Raw genomic sequence first — 18,330 nt, forward strand, 5'->3', positions numbered from 1 at the left:
GGGATCCGTGAAAACACACAAAAATAGGACATGTCCTATTTTTTTACAGGCCCTTCACACAGTCCGTTAGAACAACGACCATGTGAATAGCCCCATAGAAATACATGCAGCCGTGTGACGGCCATTAAAAAAAACGTCCTTCACACGGACGATTAACACGTTAGTCTGAATAAGCCCTAGCTCATGTGAATGGGGTTTGTCAGAACCTCATGCACGTGCAGCATTTCACCCCACAAATAATTTTTTTTCAGCTTCCCAGTACATTATGCAGTACAATAAATGGTGCCATGTACCGCAAAAAACAAGCCCTCAAGTAAAAAAAATTATAGCTTTTGGAAGGTGGAGAGGAAAAAACAAAAGTTAAAATCCCAAAAATGGCTAAGGAGGGAAGGGGTTAAATAAGCTGCATGCCTATTAGGATATGTTCACACAATTAGCAAAAACAGTCTGAAAATACGGAGATATTCAAGGGAAAACAGCACCTGATTTTCAGAAGTTTTTTAAGCAAACTCGTGTTTTTCGCTGTGCTTTTTACGGAAGTTTTTGGAGCTGTTTTTCTATAGAGTCAATGAAAAACGGCTCTGGAAACGTCTGAAGAAGTGACCTGCACCTCTTTTTCGTGGTCGTTTTTTTACGCGGCCGTTGTAAAAAAAACGGCCCGTCGGAACACAACGCCGTTTTTTTCTCATTGAAATCAATGGGCAGATGTTTGGAAGCGTTCTGCTTCCGATATTTCGGCCAGAAAAACGGCCGAAAATAAGCTGTGTGAACATACCCTAATGTTGCAGAATTGTTACGTATTTCATCCTTTACAATGTAAAGGGTTAATTTGCTGTAAATCCCTAGCAAATTCTGTAATGTACACATTGAGGAGTTTGGTGCACAAAATCTGCATCAAAACCGCAGGTAATTCCGCAGGTAAAATCTGCACCTAAGGCTATGTTCACACGGGGTCTTTTGCCGAGTTTTTTGACGCGGAAACCGCGTCGCAAAACTCGGCAGAAACGGCCCGAGAACGCCTCCCATTGATTTCAATGGGAGGCGTCGGCGTCTTTTTCCCGCGAGCAGTAAAACTGCCTCGCGGGAAAAAGAAGCGACATGCCCTATCTTCGGGCGCTTCCGCCTCCGACCTCCCATTGACTTCAATGGGAGGCAGGAGAAAGCGTGTTTTCTGCCCGCGGCGCTCAATGGCCGCGGGCGAAAAACGGCGCGATCATTGCTATTCACACGGAGTATTTTGGGGGAGGAATATCTGCCTCAAAATTCCGTTTGGAGCTTTGAGGCAGATATTCCTCCCCCAAAATACTCCGTGTGAACATAGCCTAATAGTGCGCTTTTTGATAAGTTTTTAGGTTTTTACATTTTGATGCGGAAATAGGTGCAGGTTTTATGCTGCAGATTTTTTTATAATTTTTTTAACTAGTCAGAAACAATTCGCAAGCGGAAACGCAAGATAAAGCGACATGTAGCATATTTTCAAATACGCACCGCAGGTCAATTTTTGTGCAGAAAATGCGACATGTAGATGAGATTTCTTGATCTCATTTACTTTGCTGGTACTGTATTACACTGCAGATTTGCCGCACGAAAATACACGCGACAAATTTGCACATAATAAGTATCGTGTGCATGTGGCCTAAGAGAGTTTTTTTTAACTCCCCCTAAGGCCCCGTTCACACATGTTGGATTTGATACGGATTCCGATGACATGCCAATGATTCTGCATCACATGCATATGAGGTTTCCGCAACCAAGTTCACATGCTGTGAAAAATTTTCCACGTGTATTTTTTTCCGCACCATGAAAATAATTCCACCACAGCAATAAGTAGCATGCGACTTATATTACATGGAAAACGCGAGGATGAGCAACTTTGAATGACAATGGGACTTAGGCCTTGTTCACACAGTATTTTGCAGTCAGAAAAATCTGCCTTGAAATTCCTTCAGGCTTTCTCTGCCTCCCATTGATGTCAATGGGAGGTCAGAGACGGAAATGCCTGAAGAAAGGGCATGTCGCTTCTTTCTCTCGCGAGCGTTTTTTCCGCTTGCGGGAAAAAACGACTTTGCCTAACTTTGAAATCAATAGGAGGCGATTTCGGACGTTTTTTGCCACGGTTTCCAACGCGGTATCCGCTGAAAAAAATGTGGCTAAAAACTCTGTGTGAACAGGGCCTTATTCTCGTGCGGATCTGCTACACGCTTGTAGCATCTGCGCCAGGAATCAAAGGGAAAGCCTCCGATTTTTGCTGTGGAAAAATACATTGAACTTTAATGGCAACGTAAGAGCGGAGCATTAGTTCTCCTTACATCATCACAAGCGCTTCCCCTTCACATCGTGTTGTTGCCCTAAGTTTATCGTGTACGTCAGGAAATCTCCTACCTTACAGTATAAACAACGTAGACGATAATTCACAGGGCTCCATTATGTCCTTTTAGCCTCCGTCGGACTGGTGGACGTCGGTTTACCTTATTTTTGAAGGATGAAATGGCGTAGTAGACTTTGTTATTCCGGAGTCCCCAGGCAGCATCACGAGTGGTCTACCCGTGGACTTTGTCCCTGGGAAAGCTCCTGACATCACTGTCCATATATGTAAAGTGACGTCAGGGGATTCTCCAGGGCCGGAATCCCTGGCCAGAGTGTTGTCGACGCTCCGGCTGTGTATTCAGGCTTTGCAAAGCTTCGGACGTCACTTTACGTATATGGACATCAGGAAAAGTGCCAGAGTCCCTGGGCAGAGCGCTAGTAGAAGGCTCCAGCCCTGTTCATGGACAGTGACTTTAGTAGTTTCCCCTGGGCCATTCCCCAGGCGACGTATCCCACTGTATGCCATACTGTCGGATACGTTTTAGCTAAATAGATCAAAATCCGGAGCATTAACCGGTCACTGCCTGTTCCATGGTTTCCTTCACTGTAATTGACATCAGCACCAATATCAGTTAATGCGTATAACGTACAAACTTGAGTGCCACAATTTCCGTTGCTCACCCCCGGTAATGGAGGGGGGGGGGGCCAGACATCTTGGCTGTATGGGGCCCAGAAATTCCTGATGGCGGCCCTGCCTGTGGCTATATCATAAATGTCTCTGATGGGAAAACCCCTTTAAAATAAGCACAAAACTCGCAGGACATTGGTGCCCCTCTAAAAATGGCCTATCCAACTTATAATAACTTCTGTCAAAGCTGCCTCCCTAGCTGCGCATCACCAACAATTTGGGGGTGCTTTACTCGTGAGGGCCACCTCACAGTTTGAGAAGCCATTTCAAATAACCCCATATAGGCAAAACTAGATGCAAGTGAGCCGCTACTTTATTGCATAGCAAATTCTTTGTAGCATCAGTATATTTTCATAACAAAATATTGATGCATACTAAATGAGGGTTAGTTTCCCGGAGAAAAACAACAAAACTAATTGCTTAGGGCCTGTTTACATCTGCATTAGTGTTTCTGATGTTCTATTTCATCAGAGGAGCAGAATAATGAAAATACTGGAAGTGCCGGTTGTGTTGCATGATGGACACCAGTGGCGCCCAACCGAACACATTGACTTTAAAGGCATCCATCAGGTTTCTGTGGTTTTACCTGAAACACTAGCACAGCATGCTGCGCTATTGAGTAAATTTTTTTTGGCCGGATCTGTGACGGATGCCCCTAACAGAGTATCCAAGTCACATACGAACAGGCCCTAACACATTTTAATTCTTTTGAATTGGATTTCTAATGAATCCACAAAACCGCATTTACATGTATGTTTATAGCAGTTTGAGAGTTCTAAGCAAAGTCAAAATGGATAATTCAAATTACACAAATGTACTAAGAGGCACACCTTGAAGCTCCTGGGCACCAATGCAAAATCTGTAATAGGGCTCGAACTACCACGTGCAATTTATAACACTGTTGTCTTCTAATGTGTCTTCCTTCAGACTCCAAGGTCCATTGCAGCACTTACCGCTGCACCCCATAGTTACGCCCTTACTGGTTTGCCTTGTAACATGAGACTTATTTACAATCTAATAGGTGCTCTGAAAGTGATTTTTTTCAGGGAGCCTATTAGTTCCCTCATCTCCTAATGGTCATGGTCCACTCTCCTTTTGTTAGTAGATTATCATTTGATTTTCTGATTTTGGATGCTTATTGCTAACCTGGTTTTGTTAAGCATATTGGAGCTAAAGAGGAGAGGTTGTTGTTATTAGCAACTGCCATGTATGCAGTTCTGTAATATACCAGTATAAATCCACCAAATGTACAATTCCTTAAAGGCCCTGTTCACATTGCGTTTGTGATGTACTTAGCGTGTACGCCAGGAAAGCTCCTGACGTACACACTAAACTTATCCATAGGGCTCCATTAGCCCGACGGAGGCCAGCAGAGTGCTCTTTTGGCCTCTGTCGGGCTAACATGCATTAGTATACTTTATCTTTTTGAAGAATGGACTAGCTTAGTAGAAAACACTATTCAATACAATGGGATTCTGCAAAAAAAAGTATACCGCGCATGGGAGTCAATGGGTGACATATGCCACTGTATGGCAAAAATCACAAGCAGCTGGTAAACCTATACATCATGAGCGTCTCAATAGCTTTTCATGTCAGAAAGGGGGGAGGAAACCTCCAGCTCACCAGTTCACCGCCTGACACCTTGGCCTCGCTCGGATCTCCGCAACGGTCCACGGCAAAGAATAGAAGTGTAAAGAGAGTTGATCCAGCGCTGCAGGTATGTTGTTAAAAAGGAACGTGGTCCCAATTTTATTGTATCAAAAAGTTTAAAATTCGATGTCAGGTGCATATAGGCATCAAGGCAACACACTATCGGCGGTTATGGATATGTCACATATTGAGAAGAACCAGAATGAATATCGACAATTTATGTTCCAGGAACAGATGACGCTCATCAATTTGGAAGAACTGACAGCAAATACAGAGAGAGAATCAATCTCAAAGTTGAAGGACTTTACGACATCTAACCCAACATTTTATCCCATTAATTCGAGAACTGAGTCCATGGACAAATTCCAGGCCACCATGGAAAGGGAATTACAACATCTACAAGTATCCAATAGAGAGGGTCAACATAAACACAATTTATCCTCTGCACAGAAAAAAGCCATCAAGACATTACAAGATAACAGGGACTTAGTCATACGTATGTCTGACAAAGGGGGCAGCGTGACAGTCTTAGATAGGGACACATACGACAAACAGATTATGGAATTGCTCATGGATGCAGAAACATACACAAAATTAGATCACAATCCAACCCAAAATTACCAGTTAAAATTAAAAGATCTACTAAACACTGGCTTATATAATGGAGTTATTTCACAAAAAGAATTAGATTACATATTAATCGAGCATCTTACTATACCAATTTTTCATGCACTGCCCAAAACCCACAAGGGCATAGTGCCACCCCCCATGCGCCCAATAGTGTCGGGTATTGGGTCTCTCACAGAGAGACTCTCCGAATGGCTCGATCTTTTATTACAACCTTTGGTGCAGAGGGTTCCAGGCCACCTCAGGGACACAAAAGACGTCCTCCAAATATTTTCCAATAAAATGTGGACAGATAGTTTCAGCTGGCTTAGTTGTGATGTGATCGCATTATATACGAGTATACCGCACACAATTGCGGTTAAAGCCTTAAACTTTCACATATCAAAATATGGTACATATGATAACCACCTACAAAATTTCGCTAATAATGCCCTTATTTTCCTTATGTCTCACAACTACTTCAAATTTAATGGTCAATATTATCTTCAGAAACGAGGAGTCTCTATGGGGGCTAAATTTTCGCCATCATTAGCTAACCTCGTAATGGCTTGGTGGGAGGAGATCACTATTTTTTCCAATTCCAATCCTTTCAACAAATATATACACTGGTATGGCAGATACATCGATGACCTCCTACTCATATGGGAGGGAGATGTATCTGCCATACAGGATTTCCTCACATATCTCAACACTAATGAATTCAATCTGAGATTCACACACAAAATAGAAAAGGATTGTATCAACTTTCTAGATTTAAAGCTTGTGGCCAAAACAAATGAAGTAATACACTCAGAAATTTACCTAAAACCGATTACAGGCAATACCATATTACACGCTAGTTCAAACCATCCCAAACATATAATTACATCAATACCGGTAGGTGAATTCATAAGAGCAAAAAGAAACTGTAGTACAGCACAAAGTTTTGAAAAAGAACAACAAAATATGAGCCAAAAATTGAGTAAACGGGGATACAAGAAATGGATGTTGAATAGGGCTAAAGAAATAGTGAAGACCAAAGACAGACAGAATTTACTGTTGGACAAACAGAATGCAACTATAAACAAAATTAACACCAATAAAATAAGTAAAGAAATCCCTACACTAAGCTTGCAATATAGCAATCAATTTTCCACCATTAAAAACATGGTACAGAGATATATTCCACTACTGTATGAAGATAACAAATTGGAAGACATATTAAAACATGGATTTAGAATAGTAGCACGCAGAGGGTCAACTATAGGGAATACATTATCCCCCTCACTATTACCACCCAATATAACTAAAACAACATGGCTAGAGCAGCTGGGCTTTTATAAGTGTGGATCTCACCCATGCAAAATATGTAACTACACTAAAATGTTAAAGAGATTTGATGATTCTAGTGGCCAGCAAAGTTATCCTATAAAGTCATACATTAATTGTAACAGCGACTTTGTAATATATATAATAGAATGTACCAGTTGCAACCTGAAATATGTAGGGAGTACTTCTAGAAAGTTTAAAACAAGAATCTTAGAACATCTTGGTTATATTAGGAACCCGACAATTACCAACATATCCAATGCCGCACGACATTTTATCACTTGCCACGATAGAAACACCACATATTTGAAGACATATGCTATTGAAAGAATCAAAAATACTGTACGTGGAGGAGATCTCAAGAAGCCACTCCTGACTAGAGAGGCCTTTTGGATATTCAATCTTAAAACAAGGTTTCCGCACGGACTCAATTTAAGAAGGGAATTAATGTTTTTATATTAATTTACCGGGGGTTAATCTAAATTCCTGTTTGGAGAAATAAGGTGCTTAAAACCATCTTCTATAACACACAGAGAGAATAAAATCTGTCATCAGCTTACAGGGACTTATATCAAATAAATTCTCCCCCCAAACAATAAAAACTATTCCACTTAAAAATACCGACAGATTCACATATACAGCTTTGAACCAAATACGATCAGTGCAAGATATATATTGCTATGCATGAGCCTATTATCAGCTATATATTATATAATGAATACATTCCAACTAGGCTATAACAATATACACCGGTGTACATTATTATATGAAGTAAGATTCAAGTTGAAATACTTCTATTAAATGGGGGATTGTCAATCCGTCCGGTTTTATCTTTATTATAATTATAGTTCAAATATTGGTTCCATATTTCTACCAAATGCGTTTAAGTTGTGAGTACATTAATACACAAATTCTGCAAGGATAAGTGACAGTCAAAATAGGGTATATATATGATAATTTACCAAATAATGTTTATACATGAGTATTCTGGCACAAACACCAAATACATGTCAGTGATACAGCAGCTATGTTTATATTGGTGCATAACATTACCCTTTCCTCCAACCATGAGGACAGAATTAGTAATATCTCTTACCCAAAATGAATTAAAATATATGCATGTATACTATTTTCCACCTTCTTCTAGAGAGAATAATGTTGTTACAATACAACATAAATTTAATTGCTTATTTTACATTCACAGTTGCAATATTTAAGATTTATTCTTTTTTATTATGCCAGACAAGATTAGATTTCCACCGATCATGTGTTGGACTTTGCAAGCCCGATTTTAAATGTCTCTCTTTTGTTCTTTTTGAATGTTTATTTTTTATATATGACTTTCTTATTTCAAAACAAGATGTAACATAGGTTCTAGCCTAGGAGCCATTCACACACAGGTACACAAGCCCAACGGGAGTCAAATAGTACTTATATCCAATGTGGATTATTGAAATCGCGGTTTCAACGCGGTTCTTTGGGAAGCCGCAGCTATCTAGAAATCTGCTTAATACATCTGAGGGGACCTTTAAACTGAAATTTAACATAGCAAACAAATAACAAAATGTTTGATACAGAGAACAAATCAATACAGTTTATATCATGGTTCCTGCATATAATACCAAGAGTTTTTTTACTCCAAGCAGATAACATTACACCCAGAGAACAAGAGGCAGGATAGCCCAGTTTTCTCCTGGTTTAAAAATGTACAAGCTGCTAGCAATTAATTAATCTGAAAGGCTTCCCAGCTCCACCCCGCAAAATCAAATATATAGACTCATAGTCTTGGGTTCTAGTGAGTGAATGGATGCCATGACTAAGAGCACTTGCCGTGCTTGAAACGCGTAGGCGCTGAAATACCTACCCATTTCTGCCTTGATGCCTATATGCACCTGACATCGAATTTTAAACTTTTTGATACAATAAAATTGGGACCACGTTCCTTTTTAACAACATACCTGCAGCGCTGGATCAACTCTCTTTACACAGCTTTTCATGTCGTATACATTAAAAGTATGTCATAATATTCTAAGGGGATGGATGCCTAACAGTGGCCAGCATCACCCATAGGCTATTATGACATCCGTTTAACATATCCACCATGAAAAGGAGATGAAAATTCCCTACTTATACGTTTAACAGATATGGCATTAGTCTATAAGTGACGGAAGCCACTGTTAGGCATCTGTCACATCCTCCGTTTTACATATGTCGGGAGCTTTTCACGGCGTATATTCTCATAGGCAAAAAAACGTGATGTGAATGGGGCCTTACAATGCGCTTTTATTTTCTGAAATTCCATCCAGTAAATAAAAATTTATAAGGCACTCATTAATATATAGCCACAGAGGCTGCTCAGAAAGTAATACCAAAGTCTACCAACTTCACTAATATTAAAGGATCAGACTTTGGTTTATTTTGGAATTTCATAGTAAGTTACCATAAAATAATATAGGCATTAAGTCAAGAAGTAAGTAACTGACAGAAGAAACATTTTAGTTCAGTGTACAGCTCATAATGTTCCCCTGCCAGTTGTGTCAGAATACATACAAATCAGTACAGAATATGTGTTAATAATGACCTGGTTTTATAATTTGTATATACTGTAAATGCAACACTAAATTTCTATGTTTTTAACAAACCAATCCAAATCTTGGCATACATAGTAATTGCTCATATTTATTCATTCCATTCACTGCCAAACATATAGGTTGGAAAAAGGGAATTTTCTCCAGGCCAATAGCTCAAGAGGTGTTACTGTAAAATCCAACTGGCCCAGGAGTAAAAGCAGACATTCCTAAATTAAGAGGGGAACTGTCAAGGACACGGTAACAATACGAATCCAACGATTTTTACAACATGTCGATAGACTTTTCAACTTAGTACCCTGTAAGGATTGCTTTGGAAAGTGTTACAATAAATGCAGTTATCATATAAACAGTGTCGGAATTACAAGATCTTTTCTAGAAATCTCTAGTATTCAAAATAATAAAAAAAACAATATGCCTAAAACAGGCTTGAAATGTATTATCGGAAATTTGTATAACTTTTCAGTATGAAAACAAATAGCATTTATTTGCTGAAACTGGAATTCCCCTTGAATGCTCAAACTAAAAACAATAATTATTGTCGTTATGTGTATGTTGCTATAATGTCAGTTTTGGAAAACAGAAAACTTTTCTTGGTTTTCGGTAGAAAACTCACTACATTTGTAGTGTTTACATCTCTATTGGCCAAGAAAAATACATATAAGATATGCAAGAATGCAAGAGTGTGATATTTCCAAAATTGCTACTTATTTGCAATGGGTATTGAGGAAAATATCTGATTGCTTATGCCCCTGTCCTGACAAGCTTTCTAACGGCACAAAAAATATTAAAATAATTTGGTGGGTGGGTTTCAATATGTATATAAATTATGGATGTAGCCATCTTTATCTTGACTCTGATAACTTGCTGCAGCGTGATATCACACAACAAAAGCCATTGAAAAGTCATTGAAAAAGTCAAGATAAGAGATCTAGCCATTGTTTATTTAACCCCTTCCCTCTTTAGCCACTTTTGACCTTCCTGACCGAGCCTCATTTTTCAAAACCTGACATGTTTCACTTTATGTGGTAATAACTCCGGAATGCTTTTACCTATCCAAGCGATTCTGAGATTGTTTTCTCGTGACACATTGGACTTTAAGTTACTGGCAAAATTTGCTCGATATGTTCAGGATTTAATTGTGAAAAACACCAAAATTTAGCGAAAAATTGCAAAAATTAGCATTTTTCTCAATTTAAATGTATCTGCTTGTAAGACAGGCAGTTATACCACACAAAATTGATGCTAATTAGCATCACCCATATGTCTACTTTAGATTGGTATCATTTTTTGAACATCCTTTTATTTTTCTATGACATCACAAGGCTTAGAACTTTAGCAGCAATTTCTCACATTTTCAAGAAAATTTCAAAAGGCCATTTTTACAGGGGCCAGTTCAGTTGTGAAGTGGTTTTGAGGGCCTTATATATTAGAAACCCCCAAAAAGTCACCCCATTTTAAAAACTTCACCCCTCAAAGTATTCAAAACAGCATTTAGAAAATGTCTTAACCCTTTACACATTTCACAGGATTTAAAGCAAAGTAGAGGTGAAATTTACAAATTTCATATTTTTTTGCAGAAATAAATTTTTAATACAATTTTTTTTATAACACAGAAGGTTTTACCAGAGAAATGCAACTCAATATTTGTTGCCCAGTTTCTGCAGTTTTAGGAAATATCCCACATGTGGCCCTAGTGTACTACTGGACTGAAGCATCGGCCTCAGAAGCAAAGGAGCACCTAGTGGATTTTGGGGCCTTATTTTTGTTAGAATAAATTTTAGGCACCATGTCAGGTTTGAAGGGCTCTTGCGGTGCCAAAACAGTCAAAATCCACCAAAAGTGACCCCATCTGGGAAACTACACACCTCAAGTAAATTATCTAGGGGTACAGTGAGCATTTTGACCGCACAGGTTTTTTACAGAAATTATTGGAAGTAGACCATGAAAATTAAAATCAACATTTTTTCAAAGAAAATGTAGGTTTAGCAATTTTTTTTCTCATTTCCACAAGGACTGAAGGAGAAAAAGCACCACAAAATTTGTAAAGCAATTTCTCCCGAGTAAAACAATACCCCACATGTGGTAATAAACAGCTGTTTGAAGACACGGCGTGGCTTAGAAGGGAAAGAGCGCTATTTGGCTTTTGGAGATCACATTAAGCAGGAATGGTTTGCGGAGGCCATGTCACATTTGCAAAGCCCCTGAGGGGAAAAAACAATGAAAACGCCCAAAAAGTGACACCATTTAGGAAACTACACCTCTTGAGGAATTCATCTAGGGGTGTAGTGAGCATTTTGACCCCACAGATGTTTCATAGAATTTATTAGAATTGGGCAGTAAAAATAAAAACAATCCTTTTTCTTCAATAAGACGTAGCTTTAGCTCAAATTGTTTCATTTTCGCAACAAATAAGGAAAAAAAAAGAACCCAACATTTGTAAAGCAATTTCTCCCGAGTACGGCAATACCCCATATGTGGTCATAAACTGCTGTTTGGGCACACGGCAGGGCTCAGAAGGGAAGGACCGCCATTTGGAGTGCAGATGTTGCTGGATTGGTTTCTGGGCGCCTGTGGGCCCAAAACAGTGGAAACCCCCCAGAAGTGACCCAATTTTGGAAACTACACCCCTCAATGCATTTACCTAGGGGTGTAGTAAGCATTTTAACCCTGCAGGTGATTGGCAGAAATTGGTGTGCACTCGATGTTGCAGAGTGAAAATGGGATTGTTTTCCGTAGATATGCCAATATGTGGTGCCCAGCTTGTGCCACCATAACAAGACAGCTCTCTAATTATTATGCTGGGTTTCCTGGTTTTAGAAACACCCTACATGTGGCCCTAATCTCTTGCCTGGACAGTCGACCAGGCTCAGGAGTGAAAGCGTACCACGTAAAATTGAGGCCTAATTTGGCGATTTACAAAGTATTGGTTCACAACTGCAGAGGCTCTGATGTGAAATAATAAAAATAAACCCCTGAGAAGTGACCCCATTTGGAAACTGCACCCCTCAAGGCATTTATTAAGGGGTGTAGTGAGCATTTTCACCCCACAGGTCTTTTCCATTAATGAATGCGCTGTGGATGGTGCAAATTCAAAATTTATATTTTTCCCTAGATATGCCATTCAGTGGCAAATATGTCGTGCCTAGCTTATGCCACTGGAGACACACACCCCAAAAATTGCTAAAAGGGTTCTCCCGGGTATGACGGTGCCATAAATGTGGAAGGAAACTGCTGTTTGGGGACGCTGTAGGGTTCAGATGGGAGGAATTGGCATTTGGCTTCTGGAGCGTGGATTTTGCTTGGTAGTAGTTTTGTTTGGAGTCTTACTGGTGTTTCCGTTTATAATGTGGGGGTACATGTAAGCGGGGCGGAGTATATAAGGGGCATAGTCAGGTGGTATAATAATGGGGTAAAAAAAAACAATAAAATGATCCATAGATGTGTGTTACGCTGTGACACAATCCTTTCTGCACAGGCCAATGTCGCACTGATATATGGCATCCTTTATTATCCCCCTTTTGGTCCACACTCCGCGCCTTTGCAGTTTGGGGAATTTTGCTGGGAAGTGTTGTCCTGGTATAATACGGGCACCCTCGCTTACAGCGGATATGTTTGGGCCCTCCCTTTCCTGGTTCCCTAATTTTAGGTCCTTGATAAATCGCCTCTTCAAACAGAACAAATGTTCCCCTCGGGCACAACTGCATATTTTTTTATTTCCTGACTTATTGGAGCCATAACTAATTTTATTTTTCATAGACGTAGCGGTATGAGGGCTGGTTTGTTGCGGGACGAGCTGTAGTTATTATTGGTACCATTTTGGGGTACATGCAACTTTTTGATCACCTTTTATCCTATGTTTTGGGTTGCCAGGTAAACAAAAAAACGCAATTCTGGCACAGCTTTTTTCGTTTTTTTTATACAGCGTTCACCATGCGTTATAAATTACATGTTAACTTTATTCTGCGGGTCAGTACGATTCCGGCGATACCTAATTTATAGCACTTTTTTATGTGTTACAACTTTTTGCACAATAAAATTACTTTTGTAAAAAGAATGTATTTTTTCTGTCGCCAAGTTGTGAGAACCATAACTTTTTAATTTTTTTGTCGACGGAGGTGTATGAGGGCTTGTTTTTTGTGGGACGAGCTATAGTTTTTATAGGTACCATTTTTGGATACGTGCGACTTTTTGATCACTTTTTATTCCAATATTTTTAGGGCAAAGTGACCAAAAAACAGAAACTCTGGTAACGTTTTTTACGTTTTTTTTTTACGCTGTTCACCGCGTGCAATAAATAATATAATATTTTGATACCTCCGGTCGTTGCGGTCGTGGCGATACCAAATACATATGGTTTATTATTCTTTTTCAATAATAAAGGACTTGATAAGAGTAAAAGGGGGATTGTGTTTTATTTGATTACTTGAAACTTTTATTGTTTTCAAACTTTTATTTTTTGCACTTTTTTTTACACTTTTTTATACTTTTTTTACACGTTTTCTCAAGTCCCACTAGGGGACTTGAAGGTGCAACGGTCAGATTTTTTTTTTTCTAATACATTGCACTACCTATGTAGTGCAATGTATTAGATCTGTCAGTCATTCACTGACAGCAAGCCGATTAGGCTTCGCCTCCCGGCGGGGCCTAAATTGGCTTCCGTAATGGCAGAGCAGGAGACCATTGTGTCTCCTGTTGCCATAACAGCAGTCGCCAGTAATGATTGCCTGTCAGGGCTGGCGATCTGCTAGTAACCGCTACGATGCAGCAATCGCTTTAGATTGCTGCATCGAAGGGGTTAATGGCAGGGATCGGAGCTAGCTCCGGTTCCTGCCGTTACAGGTGGATGTCAGCTGTACAGTACAGCTGACTTCCACCGCTGATGACGCCGGATCAGCTCCTGATCCGGCGCCATCTTGCCGGCAGCTACGGAAGCTGATCAGGCTCCGCCGCCGGGCGGATCTTGACCGGCTTCGGTGCTAGGCAGACCGGGAGGCCAGTATTAGGCCTCCGGTTGCCATTGCAGCCACCGGAACCCCGGCAATTTAATTACTGGGGTTCCGATGAGCTGCAAACACCTTAAGTGCAGCGATCGCGTTTGAGCGCTGCACTTAAGGGGTTAATGGCGGGGATCGAAGCTAATTTCGGTCCCCGCCGTTACAGCCGGATGTCAGCTGTAAGATACAGCTGAGATCAGGTGATGGAAGGCACCGGCTCAGCTTCTGAGCCGGTCCCAAACATTCGGCGTATAGGTACGTCAAGATGCGGGAAGTCAATGCTTTCCATGACGTACCTATACGGCAAATGTCGGGAAGGGGTTAATGCGTTAAAAGTCAAGATAAAGAGGGCTACATCTGTATCTGCAAATTAGGCTCCTTAGGGCATGGCCACACGTGGCGGATTTCCTCCGCAACTGTCCGCATCAATGCCGCACAGAATCTGCGTTGCAGATTCTGCTGCGGATCTGCACAAAATGTGCAGTACATTGATGCGGACTAGCTGCTGCGGACTGCGGGAAAAGTGCTTCCCTTCTCCCTATCAGTGCAGGATAGAGAGAAGGGACAGCACTTTCCCTAGTGAAAGTAAACGATTTTCATACTTACCGGCCGTTGTCTTGGTGACGCGTCCCTCCTTCGGCATCCAGCCCGACCTCCCTGGATGACGCGGCAGTCCATGTGACCGCTGCAGCCTGTGCTTGGCCTGTGATTGGCTGCAGCCGTCACTTAGACTGAAACGTCATCCTGGGAGGCCGGACTGGAGACAGACGCAGGGAGTTCTCGGTAAGTATGAACTTATATTTTTTTTAACAGATACATGTATATTGAGATCGGTAGTCACTGTCCCGGGTGCAGAAACAGTTACTGCCGATCGCTTAACTCTTTCAGCACCCTGGACAGTGACTATTTACAGACGTCTCCTAGCAACGCTCCCGTCATTACGGGAGCCCCACTGACTTCCTCAGTCTGGCTGTAGACCTAGAAATACATAGGTCCAGCCAGAATGAAGAAATGTCATGGTAGTAAAACCAATACGCTCCGCAGCACACATAAGATCTGCGGACTTCATTGCGGAATTTTGACTCTCCATTGAAGTCAATGGAGAAATTCCGCCATGAGTCCGCCACTGCTCCGCAACAGACAGAGCATGCTGCGGACACCAAATTCCGCTCCGCAGCCTATGCTCCGCAGCGGAATTTTACGCCTCGTCTAAACGAACACTGCTAAATTAAAGTGTAAGTCAATGGACAAACGGCACCGCTGCGGATTAACGCTGCGGAGTGTCCGCAGCGGAATTTAAGTGATATTCCGCCACGTGTGAACCCAGCCTTACAGTCATTATGTGCAGATAATTATCACATATATAAAGGCATGCGTCTTCCCCACCTCTTGGAGTGAAATTATTTCTGTTCAGCTCTTCAAGATAATTGCTAAGGTCAAAGCTGAAGCAAATTGTAAGATCTAATATAAACACATACAGTATCTCAACCGTTTTTATTAAACTAGTCAGTATACCTATGTCTGTAGTCACATTTAATGATAAATAATACTGGAATCTGATCTCACCTTAGACCAGTCTCCTGTTCTCCAAATGTAGCACTTCGAGTAATCCTCACAGTCTTCCATTTCCCGTGGTCTGGTAGACATTAGGCATTTCTTACGAGGGTTTGTGCATCTCACTGTTCGATGTCGTACACCTTTACCACATTTTAAGGAGCACTGAAAAAAGATGAATTGTTTAAGTTTCACTCCTAAAATATGTTAGAGTTTTTTAGATGAAATTTGACAAGAGCGTTTGAAATTTCTGAGCTTTCAATGAACAATAAATTTGTGTCAAGTATTACATTTTAAGATTACAATGCACCAAATAACCTTATCTAAAATGCTAATGACTGCTATTTCTAATACTGTACAATTAAGCAGCTCATGAATATATAATTTCTTATGTTCTCTGTGCCGAATACATTATAGCTCCTGAAATGTATTAATTCATATTGAGATTCTGGGTGACAAAAATTTACATAAATTTACATATTCTGCAGATAAATCCGACGTATCTTACGTGTTTTATGTCACTGTTTGGGAAAATCTAGGTATGAAGTCAATATCCAGGGATCCACTGTCCATAAGGCGCCCCATTACTTTCTCTGGGGAAATGGAGTGCCAATTTACTTTCCGCCTCAAGTAACAGGAAGGCTAAAATTGCCCCTGACAAGAACACTCAGAACACAGAGCTCATTGCCGTAGTTGGCAGTCAGGTGAATTATTCTCAACATATAATATATGTTCAAATGTTAAAAATGTTGAATCAGCGACATTGAATATAGTATTAAAAAAAAATCCTTTATCATGGGCAAAAAATAGTAAAAGACAAAGCCTAAAAGAACAGAGGGACTATTAGAAAATTTTGGGTGAAATTTAACATATAATAGAAAGATTTCCAGTGGAAATGTCATGAATACCCAAATTGAAATCCTAACACTACAGTGTTTATTACTGATTTGACATACAAATGCAGCAATCTTTGACTTGACTCAACGCACTAAATACACTGTAGCAACATTCTTTAACTTGGCTTTTTCAAAGGCTTTTGTTGTCTGATATCACGCTGCAGTAAGCTATCAGTCAAGTTAAACTTTGCTACATCTGTACAAAGTCCAACTGGCAAGCATTTAAAGCGTACCTCCAATTATACTGACATTATATAGAAAAACTATTATAGTGCAGGAGTGGGAACAATGATCGTTTTTCTAAATAACTCGTATTAGCGATTCTGCTTCTAACTACAGCACAGACGGTCTATAGTCTGTGCTGCCGACTGCTCATAACTCTGCAGTAGGAGACAGAGCGTCCTGCTTATCTCCATGACTCTGTATGCAGAATGCCCGCCCATACTGTAGAATGTAATGTGATCCTATAGTGCTACCGTCCGTTCTGGATACGGGAGCCACGGAGATGAGCAGGACGCTCTGTCGCCTACTGCCGGCAGCACAAACTATAGACATTATGTGCTGTAGTTAGAAGCAAAATCGCTAATACGAGTTATTTAGAAAAACGATTATTGTGCACTATTATTGTTTCTCTATATAATGTCATTATAATTGGAGGATGCTTTAAACACATCCAGAAATCTGCACTATGCATATAGAAGCCTCATATCAGAGTCACGCTCCATATCCCTTTAGAGTTATAATGGTTTTGTTGGTTTTCTACTTCTTGATTTGACTTCATTGAGATATTAAAGTTTTCTTTCCATTTGTCACTGCAAATGCTTATACAGTATATATCATTTAGTGACAAAAAGGTGCGTTTCTACACAAAGCACATAGATAACATCATACCCCTATCTATATTCTACAGTATTTGATCCCTGGATCCATATATATATATATATATATATATATATATATGTGATATACATTCTTTCATTTGTGCAGCACAGGAATGAAGTGTGGGCATGCCCTAGATATAAAAATAGTGGAATATTGAGATACAAAAAACAATTTTAGACTGTGCACATTTTGTACATAAGGTTCTAGGACGCCTCGCTGTCTACACGTCAACCAAAGCACACTATATTTGTTAGACATAAATCTGAATACAGTAGCAATGATTCTGATCCACCCTAATGATCTTCGTCATGTTTATTACTACACCTCAGACCATACTCCGGCCTCCCACACTGTCATACAGTCCTGGCCCTCACAGCGCTGGCTTGAAGAAGGCTTGTATCCAGGACAATCTTTTTCACGAACTGTGATCAGTGTTCCATTTCTGTGTTGCTGTGTGCACGCAGTCTGCCGGGTCTGAGTTCCTTTACCGCATGTCCTGGAGCATGGACTCCATTCGGTCATCATCCATCTAAATAGGAAATATTTTCAAGGAAAGAAATGGATTAGAATAAAGAAGTTTTATAATATATACAAGTCTGAGCGTGTGCTGCTTTATAGGTTTATTGGATATTGGTAACTATGCGGCATTGAAAGCAATACCATCGGTACAAACAATTCTCTTTTTTTTATTTTTCTATTTTTCAGTGATGTATTATTAATTGTGGGTTTTTCAAAAAACATAGTGGAGGTGATTTAACAAAACAAAGGAAACACAGATACATTTCTCATTAGGGCACGTTCAGACGTGGCGGAATTGCTGTTGAATTCCGCTG

At 40.2% G+C, this 18,330-nt stretch overlaps 1 protein-coding gene across 1 annotated transcript in view; it reads right to left on the reverse strand.

The window, feature by feature from the left end:
- ADAMTS19 (ADAM metallopeptidase with thrombospondin type 1 motif 19) overlaps positions 1 to 18,330 on the reverse strand; it is a 310,868-nt gene that overhangs the window by 14,597 nt on the left and 277,941 nt on the right. Inside the window, exons 20-21 of the mRNA XM_075854793.1 lie at positions 17,822 to 18,026; positions 15,732 to 15,884 (exon numbers count right to left, since the gene is read on the reverse strand). Of these exons, the coding sequence (XP_075710908.1) occupies positions 15,732 to 15,884; positions 17,822 to 18,026 (358 nt within the window). The remainder of the gene's footprint in view (positions 1 to 15,731; positions 15,885 to 17,821; positions 18,027 to 18,330) is intronic.

Source organism: Rhinoderma darwinii, chromosome 1 (assembly GCF_050947455.1).
Source record: "Rhinoderma darwinii isolate aRhiDar2 chromosome 1, aRhiDar2.hap1, whole genome shotgun sequence".
In the NCBI taxonomy this organism is placed as follows: domain Eukaryota; kingdom Metazoa; phylum Chordata; class Amphibia; order Anura; family Rhinodermatidae; genus Rhinoderma; species Rhinoderma darwinii.